Source organism: Artemia franciscana, chromosome 17 (genome assembly GCF_032884065.1).
Source record: "Artemia franciscana chromosome 17, ASM3288406v1, whole genome shotgun sequence".
Taxonomy (NCBI): domain Eukaryota; kingdom Metazoa; phylum Arthropoda; class Branchiopoda; order Anostraca; family Artemiidae; genus Artemia; species Artemia franciscana.
Window position 1 is genome coordinate 24,767,655 of NC_088879.1, and position 14,640 is coordinate 24,782,294.

The following is a 14,640-nucleotide window of genomic DNA, read 5'->3' on the forward strand; positions in this document are numbered from 1 at the left end:
AAAAAAGGCAAAAACTACAAAAAAAAACTAAAAACTAATAAAAAAAGTAAAAAAGCTAAAAAACTAAAAAAAATAAAAAAACTAAAAAAAGGTAAAAAACTAAAAAAAATAAAAATAAAAAAAAACTAAAAAAAAGGAAAAAACTGAAAAATAAGCTAAAATAAAGGTAAAAACCAATAAAAAACTAAAAAAAAAAAGGAAAAAACTAATAAATGACGACACTCAAAGAGAAAGCGACCAGGACAAAAAACTAAAAAAAAAGGCAAAAACTACAAAAAAACTAAAAACTAATAAAAAAAATAAAAAAGCTAAAAAACTAAAAAAACTAAAAAAAGGTAAAAAACTAAAAAAACTAAAAACTAAAAAAAAACTAAAAAAGGTAAAAACTAAAAGAACTAAAAAAGAAAAAAATAAATGACGACACTCAAAGAGAAAGCGACCAGGACAAAAGGAATGTTCGATTAGCAATCAACAAAGCACCGGGACACAGGGAGTATAAATGACGACCAGGACACAAGTAAAAAAAAAAAATTAACAAAACTAAAAAGAAGGTAAAAACTACAAAAAAACTAAAAAGAAAAAAAAACTAAAAACTAATAAAAAAACTAAAAAATCTAAAAATCTAAATAAACTAAAAAAGAAAAAAAAAGGAAAAAAATAAAGGAGAAAAACAAAACTAAAAAACGAATGTATATACAGACCGGTACACCGGGATACAAATGACGACCGGGACACAGGGAATATAAATAACGACCGGGACACAGGGACACAACTACAACGGGGACACCGGGGGAAACAGGGGGATATAAATGAGAATATAAATAACGACCGGGACACAGGGACACAACTACAACGGGGACACCGGGGGAAACAGGGGGATATAAATGACGACCGGGACAAAAAAACTAAAAAGAAATAAAAACTAAAAACTAATAAAAAAAACTAAAAAATCTAAAAATCTAAATAAGCTAAAAAAGAAAAAAAAAGGAAAAAAATAAAGGAGAAAAACAAAACTAAAAAACGAATGTATATACAGACCGGGACACCGGGATACAAATGATGACCGGGACCCGGGACACAGGGAATATAAATGACGACCGGGACACAGGGACACAACTACAACGGGGACACCGGGGGAAACAGGGGGATAACCTGACAATCTATTTATATGCAAAGACAATGGGACAGCAAAGAATGTTGTATATTCGCAAGTTTTACGTAGTTAAAACCATATATATATATATATATATCTATATTCACAGGTGGGACATAGGGACACAACTACAATGGCGCGTAACTAAATTAAGTTACAACTAGTTTCACAAAAGAAAACAAAATCAAAGTAAATTTACGGAAGTTTATTAATAAAAATAGAACTTAACAAAATGAATATATATATATATATATATATATATATATATATATATATATATATATATATATATATATATATATATATATATATATATATTATATATAATGAAAAGAGAAATCACCAGTGCAACAGCACAAACACTTAAAAAAAAAAAATGGAGGAAAGGAAGACTGTTTTCCTACATTAGTGATTAATATAGATCGCAATTTAACAATGAAATGGCAAGTTTCCGCTGTTCAAATTAGAACAATGGCAATTTTTAGTTTATAAAGCTATTTTTGTTGGATAAGAGGTTGAAAAGCCCTTAAGTGTAATAATGTGGGCCAGAGGATGGCATAGGGTTAGTAGACTGTGCCACGCTGACCTCAATAGGCAGTAGTCATCAGAAGAAACGTTATTGGGGATTTTCCTTTCAGTTTAAACAATCGATTCTAGTGTGTGTGGTTATTTTTGCTGGAAAAGGTTTTAAGATTCTTAAGGTGTGATAACGCGTGCCAGAGGATGCCCCGAGTCAGCCATTGGTTGCAACGGTAGTGGTAAATGCCTTGGACTATTACGAGATAATAATGAAATGCTATATTCCAACAGTTCAATATCTATCGGGATGTTCAAACGTCAGAAAATGCTCAAGTGATGATGAGGGATACCAGATAGTGTTACTAGGTAGGCATATTGAGTCATGCTGGCGTGAATTACACGAGTCAGCAGAAGAAACGTTACTGGGAAATTTTCATTAAGTTTGAACGATCGATTCTAGTTTAAACGGATATTTTTGCTGGACAGTGCAATATGTGTAATTTTGCTTGCCGGAGTGTGCTGCTTGTCATTCATTTGAGTGTCACAGTCTGTGAATTGCCATAGAACATCGCAATCTACCAATGAAATGGCAAGTTTCTGCTGTTCAAATAAATACAATGTTAATTTTTTGTTTATAAAGTAGTTTTTGCGGGACAAACCCTTAGGAGTGATAATGTGCACCAAAGGGTGTCGTCTGGCCGGTAGATCGTGCTGTGCCGGCGTGACTTACCAGGAGTCATCAGAGTAAAACGCTATTTGGGATTTTGCATTACGTTTAAACGGTCGATTCTAGTTTAAACGAATATTTTGCAAGAAGATGCCTGAAAAATGCTACATGTGTAATAATGCTTGCCTGAGGGTTTCGTCTGACGGTTATTGAGTGCCAAATGTCGGGAATTGCCTTGGACTAACACGTTCTACTGCTTGAAGTTAAGGTGGGAGGTATTAAAAGGATTTTTCGGCGGGGAGGGAATGTAATCAAAGTCTCAGTCAAAGAAATGGGGCATTTTCATTAAAAACTCTAAAAAGTAACCGAATGAATAAATGTGTCCTTTTTCTTCGTTTACGTATTTCATTTTTCAAAATGTGATTATGCTAGTATCAAGACTTAAATAAATGAGATTTAACAGGCGTGTGCATCTAATAGAGCAATAGAAACGAGGCGTTTTCATCAAGACCTCTCAGAAATATTCCTTAATATGGGTTGAATTTACCTCTAATGAGATTTGTGAAATACGAAGAATAATCTTAATCAATGTGCGCTTGTTAATCAGGAATGCATAGTCTTGGCTCAAAGAAACGATGCATTTCAATTAAGATCACTCATAAATTGCTCTTAATATGGTTTAAATTTACCTCTAAAATACCCCCCCTCCTCTGGAATTGCTTGCTAGAGTGGGCTAGCCACCTATTGCCATGGTGGCGTATGACTAGTCTTGGCGCAAAGAAACGTGACGTTTTCATTAAAACTTTTTAGAAATAGTCGAATGCAAAAAGTGTGTCGTTTTTCTTCGTTTGTGCGTTTTATTCTTAAAATTTGACCTAGTTAGTATGAAGATTTGAATTAATGTAATATAACACGTAGGCGCATTTGATAAGGATATAGAAACGAGGCATTTTCATTAAGACCCCTCAGAAATATCTCTTAATATGGCTTAAATTTACCTCTAATAAAAAGGCTCCCCCTCTGTAATTGCTTAGTAGGGTGGGCTAGCCATATATTGCCACGGTGGCGTGAATACTTAGTCTTGGGACCAAAGAAACTTGACATTTTCATTAAAACCTCTCAGAAATAACCGAATCCAAAGATATCTTTTTTTTATTCGTTTGTCTTTTATTTTTCAAAATGTGATTTTTTTTATATAAAGATTTAAATTAGTGGAATTTAACAGGGTGGCGCATATAATTGAGCAATAGGAACGAGGCATTTTCATTAAGATCCTTCAGAAATATCTTAATATGGCTTAAATTTACCTCTAATAACAAGTCTCCCCCTCTGTAATTGCTTGCTAGGGTGGGCTAGCCATATATTGCCACGGCGGTGTGACTGTACATAGTTTTGGCTCAAAGAAACTTGAGATTTTCCTCAAAACCCCTCAGAAATAACCGAATGCAAAGATATCTCTTTTTTTCATTTGTGCCGTTTATTTTTCTGTTATATGAAAATTTAAATTAGTGGAATTTAACAGGGATGCGTATCTAATTGAGCAATAGGAACGAGGCATTTTCATTGAGACCTGTCAGAAATATCTCTCAATATGGCTTAAATTTTCTTCTAATAAACCCCCCCCCCTTTGGAAATGCTTGTTAGGGTGGGTTTGCCACATATTGCCACGGCGGCGTGAATATACGTAGTCTTGGCTCAAACAAACGTGGTGTTTTCATTAAAAGCTCTCAGAAATAACCGAATGCAAAAATGTGTCTCTTGTTTTTCTCGTTTGCGTGTTTCATTTGAAAATGTGGTTTTACATCCACATTTTACATTTACATTTTACATCCGCTATTGGTGCATCCAATAGAGCAAAAACGAGGTATTTTCTTTAAAACACTTAGAAAAAAAACGAATTCAAAAAGTGTATCTTTTTTCTTCATTTGCGTGTTTCATTTATTAGCAGGAAACGTATTGTGAAGTCGACATTTTTCTCATTATTGCTATTGTAAGAAATGTGGGTTCTTCCGCATAATGTGCAATACTTACGGCTCATTCAAAATGGGATTTTGCTAATACCAAGAATTAAATTAATGGAATGTCTCATGAAGGTGCGTCTAATAGAACAGAAATCAATAGCATTGGGATGCTTTCGCTTTCATGTGAAAAGCGTTGGAAACATGCTTTTGGACAGGCTAGTCTCCATGCATGCAATAGGTTATAACGTAAAAAATATTAACCGAATAATAATATTCATTATCGAAGACTTTCATAATCCAGCTGTCTAGTGCTCCATCCCATTGAGGGGAAACCCCCTTCGAAACCTAATGTGGACAAAAATCAACAGATTATAAAGGTTCCTTGGAAAAATGTCTTGAAAGAAAATAATATCTAAAAAAATCGCGTTGAAAGAAAAAATCTTTTAGAGTATTATGTAAAACCCTCGTGTACATCGTCACTGCGTAACATCCCACATGCATGTCCTCCTCAATTACAAGTGAGGATTCCCCACGGGCCCCTGAAGTCTAGCTTGTTACGTGAGACTGCTGCATCCTTAACATAACTAAACATTGCCCTATCATATAACAAACAGAGAAATCCTGAAAAATGTCTTGAAGAGAAATGTCTTAAAAAACATCTCTAAATTTCCCGAAACGGCTTGGAATTGAAATTAAGAAAATCTCAAATCGGTCTTGAAGAAAAATGTCAACGTCTTGGAATGTCTTGAAACATCTTGAAGAAAAATGTCTTAAAAAACGTCTTGGAATTTCTTGAAACGTCTTGAAAAAAAACTTCTTGATGAAAAATGCCTATAAAAAGTTCCCCGCTTGACTAACGAACTCTAACTCGTCCTTTTAAGCAACAAGCACCTGCATCTCGTAGAAAACATTCCCTATTACGTAATTAACATCTGTGTCTTGAGAAAAATTAATAACACCTACCACTTGATAAAAAGTGGTGGGATCAGGATCCGAAGGGATAGGGCTCTCATGAAAACTGAAACCCTCTCACTGCTATTATAAAGGCATATAGCTTGTTTTCTAGTTAAAATGCTATAAATTATATTTAATGTGTAATATCTATCGTCTCTGTTTACTGTACTCTAATACTCCAATGGGCAATTACTTTTCATTTCTATGGTTTCTGTAAAGCTTTGTAGCGGCCCAACGCGCTTACAAACTTTCAAATGTCTTTATGATTTTATACGGGTGTCCCAAAAAGAAATGCCGGAAGAACTTCTCTTCTCGAGATGTTGGTATAATGCGTAAAACACAACGTTGGGCGTATTCCCCTCCCCAGGTTAGCCCTACAGGCTCTTATTCTATCCATGGAATAAAGCCTGAGAAAATTTGCCTGATTTTGATAAAGGAGGGAAACATCCTCGAAAAAAGCCCTTAATCTCTCTTCTGGCAAAAAAATACAAATTTTCACATTTGTTCAGATGGGAGCTTGAAACCTGTACAGTAGTAGGTTTCTCTCATACATTAAATATGATGGTGCGATACTCATTTGGATGCCTTGACTTTTACTGGGTGCTTTCCCCATTTTTTGAAAATCGGGCAAAGTTTCTGAGGCATATAATTTCATGGACAGAATAAGTGTCTGTAGGTCTAGCAAGACTGGGAGAGGCATGTGCCCGATATTGTGTTTTGCTTATAATTAAAGCATATTCTGAACGGAATGGTGTTTTGTTCGCTTCTTTCAAATAAATAAATTCGATTTATAGTAGATTACAATCCGGCGCTCTTTTTGGGACACTGTATTATGGTGTGTAAAGCCCAATAAAAATGTTCAGCAACAGTTAAATGAAGTATTTCTGTCCTTTTTATCGTTTTGGAAAGAATTTTTCAACCATTTATGATTTTCTATTTTCTAGTGTTGGTGTGTTCGTTCAGCAAAATATTTCACAAGTGTAAGGAATTCTATACTTACCAACTTGTATGTTTTTGATACAATCTATGTTTTTAATTCTATCTTCAATTTTTGTGATAAACAAAGGACGAATGGAAGATGCATTTAACCATTTTCCTGTTCTATTTCCTCTTCATCCACAATTCCTGGCTCATTCAATTTTTCCTCTTTTTTCAATAAATTTGTAAATAAAATTGAGATGAGCCTTCATTATGCCTGTAATGAAAATTTGTTCACTCGTCATGTAATTTTTTGGGGTTAATGGAAACATCGCCAATATAGGGTTTTGGTCAACTTTGTCAGAAGACTTAGAGAGCTGTTCTTGATTTGATTTTTTACAAAACGAAGAGCACAGGTAGTTCCCTTTTATGTATATGATTACATAATGAACGAGATGACCACGAGATTATTCTTTATTAATGGTTCAAAAGGTTTTTTTTCTCGCTCAAATGGGCTGGATGTCTATGGGGATGAAGCTGGTTGTGTCGTTTTTCATTTTCATTCAGATTTATTCTTTTGTCTATATCTCATCAACAGCTCTTTCATAATACTAACTAAAGCAAAGACAGTAAACTTTTGAACATAGCAAAGGTCGTAACAGGCGGAGGGGGAGGCAGGACTGGATGACCTCGCCCCTAAAATTTTTGTCCAACTCGTAAAAACGTTACAGTAATATCTGTAAATAAGTTTCGATGCATTCTTAAAGGTTTTTTTTAATCATATCACCCACCCCGAAGTAAAGTAACCCTCCCCGAGCAAAAAATCTTCGATCAGCCCTTGTATTTAGTCTTCGGTTGTCCAGCCACATTATCTAGTGAGAGAATTCGCATGACGCATCAACAAAATAGTAAATAGTATGTTTCCATATTTTCTTAGTACTACTACCAAAAAACAAAAGGAACCATGGATCACCACACATTTGTAACCCCTTCAAGGGCTCAAGATGGAATTTGTAACGGTAGCGATTTGTATATTTCAGAAGAGCGTTAAAAAGCCCAACAAGTGGTATGTTTACCTTTTAGCTAGTAAATTAATCCAAACACCAAAACATTTAGGAAGTGGATAAATTTGCAGTTGGTTATTCCTTTCATGCTAGATGAGATATGGGTATTCTAATGTTGATCCAGTAAAATCGTGCCAGATAGACTTGTACCATTAGAATTGTACTATTGAACAATTAGAATTGGACAAAGTAAAATAAAATTGTGCCATTTTTATTGTTTTCAGCAAAATCTCGGGAAATCCCAAGAGAATATTTGTCACTGCAAGAAACTATTGGTGAAGGACAATTTGGTGACGTTTTTCGTGGAGAGCTTCGAATCCCTGGGGTGCAAGAAATTAAGCAAGTTGCCATAAAAACCTGCAAAGATGTCAGTGTGACGGAAAAGTTTATGGAAGAGGCTTGTAAGTTTCAATATCTTTTAAAATTTATTCTTTTTAAAATATGTTTTCTTAAATGTCACGACTATACTATTGGTGTTCCCGCTCGTAGTGAGGGACTTGTCTTTCTTCTAATCCCTTTACTTCGAATAACTTGTTGCTACATCAACCTGTCCGAGGCCAAAGCAGCTACGCCTGTATCAACAGTGTTCAGCCCAGTAACAATGTTCCTCCATATTGGCTGAATAGTAACAAAGTAAAGACATCTGAAAAGCCACCATTCAGTGTTGTTTTGAGAGGTCCTTGTCAATTTTTTGGTCTGCCACGCCCAAAGTCTTGTTAAGCCTCTTCGCCCAAGAAATGCACAATCTGTCCGTGGTCGAACTCGTAGACCGTTGTCACCGGCTTATGAAAAAGGCTTTAAAATATCGAAGGTTCTTTGGGTAAACTTAGTGAAGTGTTTTTTTTTTTTTTTTGGGAAAGTGGCTGTAGGGCAGTTTTTCGCTTTTGCTGTCAAATTTTACCGTTTTCTTTTCATTTGATAAGTTTGCATGATTTATATGATGGTTAATTTGAGGGGCATGTTCCCGTCCTTTTAAACAGAAAAGAGCTGACAAATACTTTATAAATGTTAGGTTTTAACACATCTAGATCAGTTTTTTTTTCAGATTTAGGCCTCTTGAGTCTTTCAACGTGATCATGCTCTTCCCTAGAAAAAATAGCGAGGTTTCCACGGAAAAACATTTTTCATGCTACTATTGTCGGAAATTGTGTAATATCACCTGTAAAATTGCCACAGACCACTCTGGCAAAGTCAGGTGGCGCGTTTGGCTGGGAATCCAAAGAATGTTGCAACCTTCGATCCACGTGGGTTGCGATTGCTCATACAAGATGTATCACTGAGGTCAAAAAGAATCTTTCATTATTTATTAATATAAATTAATAAAATTTCTTACAGATATATACTAATACCAATACAAATTCAAAATTAAACTTGGAAAAATGATTAAGTGTATATTTATCAATAAAAAGATAGCGTGCTAATTGAGTTCTAATTATAAATATGTAATTAGGCTAAAATTGTATTCACTATAGGGGGGGGGGGTCATAAGATGACTACTTTATTTTGAAGATATAAAATATTTTAAAGGCAAACGAGTGTTTTGTCAAAATCAAAAGATTTTGTGTTGAGTGACCTAGTGAACTTTTCAATATTTTTGGTGAAAATGGAACAGCTAGGGAATTAATACTTTAGCATGGCTATTTAAATGTTTGTAACGTTCAGATAATTTGCCTTTGGATCTTGATCTCGGTGGCCTAAAATGTTTTCTTCTTTTTTTTTTATGGCACTTGGTTTTAACCAAGTAACATATAGCGATCGCAAATTCTGTCAGTCTGTCTGTCCTGGTTTTGCTACTTTAGGTACTACCAGGTAAGCTAGGACGATGAGTTTTGAAAGGCGTATCAGGGACCGGACGAGATTAATTAGAACTAGTCGTTTTTGTGATTTGACTATCTGGGGGGGGGGGGAGCGCGCTTAATTCGGAAAAAATAGAAAAAATGAAATATTTTTAACTTGCGAACGGGTAATGGGATCTTAATGAAATTGATTTTTGGAAGGATATCGTGTCTCGGAGCTCTTATTTTAAATCTCGACCAGATCCGGTAACATTGGGGGGGGGGAGTTGGGGGGAACCTAAAATCTTGGAAAACGCTTAGAATGGAGGGATCGGGATGAAACATGGTGGGAAAAATAAGCGGAAGTCCTAGATTCGTGATTGACATAACCGGAACGGGTCTGCTCTGTTTGGATGAGTTTGGGGGGGGGGGGGGGTTAATTCTGAAAATTAGAAACAATGAGGTATTTTTAACTTACGAAGGAGTGATCGGATCTTAATGAAATTTGATATTTAGAAGGACCTAATGACTCAGAGCTGTTACTTTAAATCCTGACCGGCATTGGCCCTCTGATTTTCCTTTTAAAGCAATCTATTGATTCTTAGAATTTTCCTAGAGCTCATACCATATGAGCTCTTGGCTCTTGGCTCCTCCGACCTCGTCTCAAGTGCCATATGAGCTCTTAGCTCTTGTTTTTTTTCAAAACGTTAATTGAGCTTCTTGTATTTTAGAAATTAACTACTAACGTCGCGAACAAATTAATTACGTAGTCAATCTTATTGTACATGCTTAGAAAAAAATCGTGAAGCTCACAAGAATAAAAAGAAAATAATCGACTTTTCTTATTACAAAGAGTGTAATACGGACACGTAAAGGCTACATAAAGAGTTTAGTACCATTTTTTTCCTGTAGGGGCGGGTAAACTAACTAACTCAGTTACTCCATTCCCAATAGCCCCTGTGAAAACAAAATTGGGTGTATAATGATATGTACACCAAATCTTTGGAGATAGGAAATTCTGGGGATAGGAAACTTACAAAAGAAAAAAGATGAGTGATTTGCTTGAGAAGATTCATCAGGTGATATACTGGAGGCGAGAAATGAAAAACTCTTGACATGCACATAAAGGAAAAAGACATTGGATGGATATTTTGAGAAAATGAAATGAGGGATTTTTGAATGAAAAGAAAGAGGTCCTTTGTTAATTTTAAGTTGCCGTTTGAGAAAACGGACATTGCACCATTTCTTCAAGCTGTGAAGGGATATCATTAGATATTGCCACACCAAGAACGAGTGAATTTTTTTTGTCAAAATTTAGGTTCAAGACTCAAATTGTGTAGAAATGGCACCAAATGGTCTAAACCACGAATTATTTGACTCAGTTTGGAGTTCTTAGGAAGATTAAATAAATAAAAAAGTTTTTTCAACTGAAATTAAGTAGAAATTTCAAAACATAAACGAACAAAGAGTATCCTTACATGCCGGCGGTTTCCCCCTGCTCAACGCCCTACTCTTTACGTTGAAGTTTGCACTGCTTTAATAATACGACTCTTGTGTTTGAGCAGACGTTCTTAAAATATTGGGACAAAAAGTGAAACTTTAACGCAAGGGGGAATGGGGGCTTTTCGCCTCTACAATAGTGCTTTCTGGTGTTTCAGTACATTGTATAAATATATTTAAGTACATGAAAGCATTATGTAAATAGGAAAACAGAAAAATTACCATTTAAAATCACCGAAAATAAAGCTCCTTTTACCACTTGCCAACCATCCCCCAAAGAACTTTCTTGGCGAGACTTATGATGCCCCGTCTAGCCTTAGCCACCTCTACGCCTGCAACCATGTGAATTTTATATTCTATGCTACATAGAAGACATTTTCGCAATTGGAGTGGCATTATTACCCATCCCCCCAGCACAAACAATGAAGGTGTGGACTAAAATTATTTCTGGGAATTATGAGGGATCAGATATCGACTTCTATCCTCCTCCCCCCAAAAATTGTCCTGAATTTATTTTGAGACTCAATAAGTCAGGATATTTGGGCATTAAAGTGCACCTTTTGAAGCATCTGGCACCTCTTTCCCCCATCTACAAAATGACCCACCGCCTCTCCTTCATAATAGCTTATGCGCACTTTTGCATCACTGTGTATATCTTTTTTTTTAATATGAAGTAAATCACTAGTTAAATGAAGCTGTAAAATAAATTCCAGAATTTTTTTGCAATTATTGAAGGGAGGTATTACCCCACAGGACCCTGGTTCAGGTTTTGTCTAAATGAAGTGAGATGTAAAATTAACTCATACCTCCCTCCCTTTCTATATTTATCTGAAGGCTTATGTAAAGTTAGAAAACTTGGACATTCAAATGGGCTTTTTTAAGCATCGGGAACCCCGTTCCTCCCCGCCTACAAAAATACCCACCAGCTTCATAAAAAAAGAAGCCAGGTTTTTATGTTCCACCTGAGAATGTAATGGACAATCTTTTTGAAAATATACCCGTTTTTTCCTATTCCCCAAGAAGAATAAATAGGTGAACGATTCAGGTTAAAAAGAAAAAAACAACAATATGATTTGAAATAATGATAGGGAGAAGTAAGGAATGAAAATTGTTCCTTACGTCTCTTCCTAGAAATCTTGGGATAGGCCAAACTTTTTGAAGGAAGAGGGACTTTTCCAAGGGGTTTGACGGTACAGGAGATGCGCTTAAGGGCTATGTATCTCTATACTGACGGGTTGTAATGAATGTTTATCAACATTTTCCTGGCCCGCCTTAGTCCTAACGAAATGTCTCTTTCTCCTAGTTCTCAAAAAAGACTTAAAGATTTCTATACCTGTGCACAAAAGGAGGGGGCGGTACCGTCTCCTCCTGAAGATGACCAAAAGACCCTTTCCCCTACTTGAAACGCTATAAAATACTTTTTTAAGCAATTTCTAATTCTGACTATCACCCTCCTCCCCCTTAAGACTCTGAGCTCCGAGTAGCTAATTCTATTACTTTTCAATAAACTAGTAATCTCGGTTATTTGTCAGGATTGGAACCCAAAAAACGTCGTCTAGCATCATTGCATAAAAAAAGTAATATTCGTTTTTATTAGAAGAAATTATGAATGGAGATGAATTATTTCTTCTCAACGGGCCTCATTAAGAGTAATTGCTCCTCTGTAAATCATTTCATCAGAGCTGTTTGATGCGCTACGTATCTTGGTTTTATTACTAAAAGAAAGTACCAAGGAGATGAGAAGACTCTACTTCTTAGAGTTTACCTATATTTCTCAATCTAATGAATTGTATTTATTTGTAGATGTGATGCATCAATTCAACCATGAGCATATCGTCAAGCTTATAGGTATCAGTAGCTCTAGTCCTGTATATATTGTAATGGAACTTGCTTGTTATGGTGAACTTCGATCATACATGATTGCCAACAGAGTTCGCTTGGAAAAAGATTTGGTCACTCTGTTACTATATGCATTCCAGCTTAGTACTGCTTTATCGTATCTTGAATCCAAGAAGTATGTTCATAGGTAAGGTCTCTTTTGTTTCGGTTTGTCTAACGTGCGCATAGAAAGCTAGGATCCCCACAATTTTCAACTTAATACCCCTTGTCGTTCTTGACATATTGCTGAGGTGTCTTATTGGCAACCATTTAACACAATGCCTTTTGATTTATTTTAAAGCAACATTTAGCTTCGAAGCATAATGGACCAATTGCATAATTGTGGGAGTTGACATGCCTAATATCCCAAGACATAGTTGCTGGACCGTTCTACTATGCTGAACAAAATGGCTGTCTCAAAATTCGACTCGATGTGTTTGGAAAATGAATGGGCTTAAGAGAAGGACAGCTTGCCCTTCAATCTCTAGTTACTCTCAAAAAGTGGACCAAATACTCATGCTGTGATTGGAGCGCAAGGGGGGAGGATTTCCCCCTTCATATGTTTGGTAAAAACATTTTAACAAGTAAAATTTTAAACATTTTAAATGTATTTTGTTTTCAGTAAAGGGCAAATTATGTTCTGGTCTTGAGAAGGCATGAGGGTCGTAAGCCCTACTCATGTTAATTTTTGCTTGTTTTGAGTTTGAATTGGTTATTCAAGTAAAAAAAAAAACGTTTATAATGTTTTTACTTTTTTAACTTTTATAAATTAGAAATTTATTAAAAGCTTCAAGGAATATATATTTATGCTATATAGTAAACTTTATATAAAAGTATCTATATATTGAACTTGAGCGATATTTAGTATATGTGTACTAAACTGACAATCCACAACCATTTTCTTTTTAAGTAAAGTGCAAATTATGTTCTGATCTTGAGAAGGTATGGGGGTCGTCAAAGACATAATTTTTAGACCTTTCAACTACACCGAACAAAATGGCTATCTCAAAATTTTTATCAGATGTGTTTTGGGATTTGATGGGCATCCGCAATTGGGCATCCGCAATGGACACCGCTAAAAGGAGCTTACGTATTTTACGAATTTCGGCTGTAACATCATCACTAATAAACATGTTGCTATTGTTTCCATGCAACGTCATATCCTTAAGTCCATGCAACGTCATATCCTTAAGTCCATGCAACGTCATATCCCGGCATTTTTTATAATAGAAAACTTGGTCTCTTTTTTATTTTGTGTCACATTTAAGAATTTACGATTTCTGTCGTATTGCAATATTTAAAATTTACTTCTGGCAATTCTAATCCATGGCGAACAACTTCTGTAAATAAAGCTTTAGCGTTATCAATATCCTCGCATACTGCATTTTATATGATGATATGATTTTCTAACTTGGCGGCTTCCAATTTCACAATCCGACCCATTCAATCTTCATTTTTTTTCTTACCTTTATTATTTCATCGTTGCAATTTTTTTGTAATTTGAGGCAGGACGTATCATTTTAAATTTTTCGAATTTTCAATTCACTATTAACCATCTTATTTTTAAGAAGTGGATGTTTTTTATCTAGATTATCGACCCTTGCTAGAAAGAGCTCCTGATTGATTGTAGGAATTGTCTAATTATTACCATTTTCTTCTACGACGAGAATTCGCTTAAAATCTGCAGCTAGTATTGATATTTCTGGTTTCGTGCTAGAGCTATCATCTGCGGTGTCTAATGAAATATTCATACCTTCTTGTTTAGGATTTTTCCTTTTACGCCCTATTGTACATTAATAGTGTACTAATATCCAATTTTCAAATTTTATTACTAAATATCCAAAAAGTTCTTGAAATAATATTTTCACATAAATCCACACAGAGGTCTTAAATGAGTCTTACTTTGACAAGAGCATTGATTGAACAAATGGCCATTTCAAAGTTAAAATCAGACACATTTCTGGAAAATACGATGTGTAGGGGGGGGGGTCATCCACCCTTCGATCACTCTGAATATTAGAAAGAGCACTAGAACTTCTGATTACCAATCCAATTTGCCCCATTCCTTTTTGGATATTTAGTAATACAATTTGCCGCTATATTTACCTTATATGCCCCCAAGAGAATAAGTTACAAACCTTGCCCTGAGGGTTGTGGGGGATGCTATCCTTTCCATGAGCTCTTTTCGAAGTTTCTACGACGACAAATAGCAATCTCAAAATTTCTATCACATTCATTTTGGGAAAATATG

At 35.3% G+C, this 14,640-nt stretch overlaps 1 protein-coding gene across 1 annotated transcript in view; it reads left to right on the forward strand.

The window, feature by feature from the left end:
- LOC136038051 (focal adhesion kinase 1-like) overlaps window positions 1-14,640 on the forward strand; it is a gene marked incomplete in the record, with an annotated part of 165,226 nt that overhangs the window by 97,782 nt on the left and 52,804 nt on the right. The window contains 2 exon segments of the mRNA XM_065721003.1: window positions 7,461-7,637; window positions 12,315-12,537. Coding sequence (XP_065577075.1) covers window positions 7,461-7,637; window positions 12,315-12,537 — 400 coding nt within the window.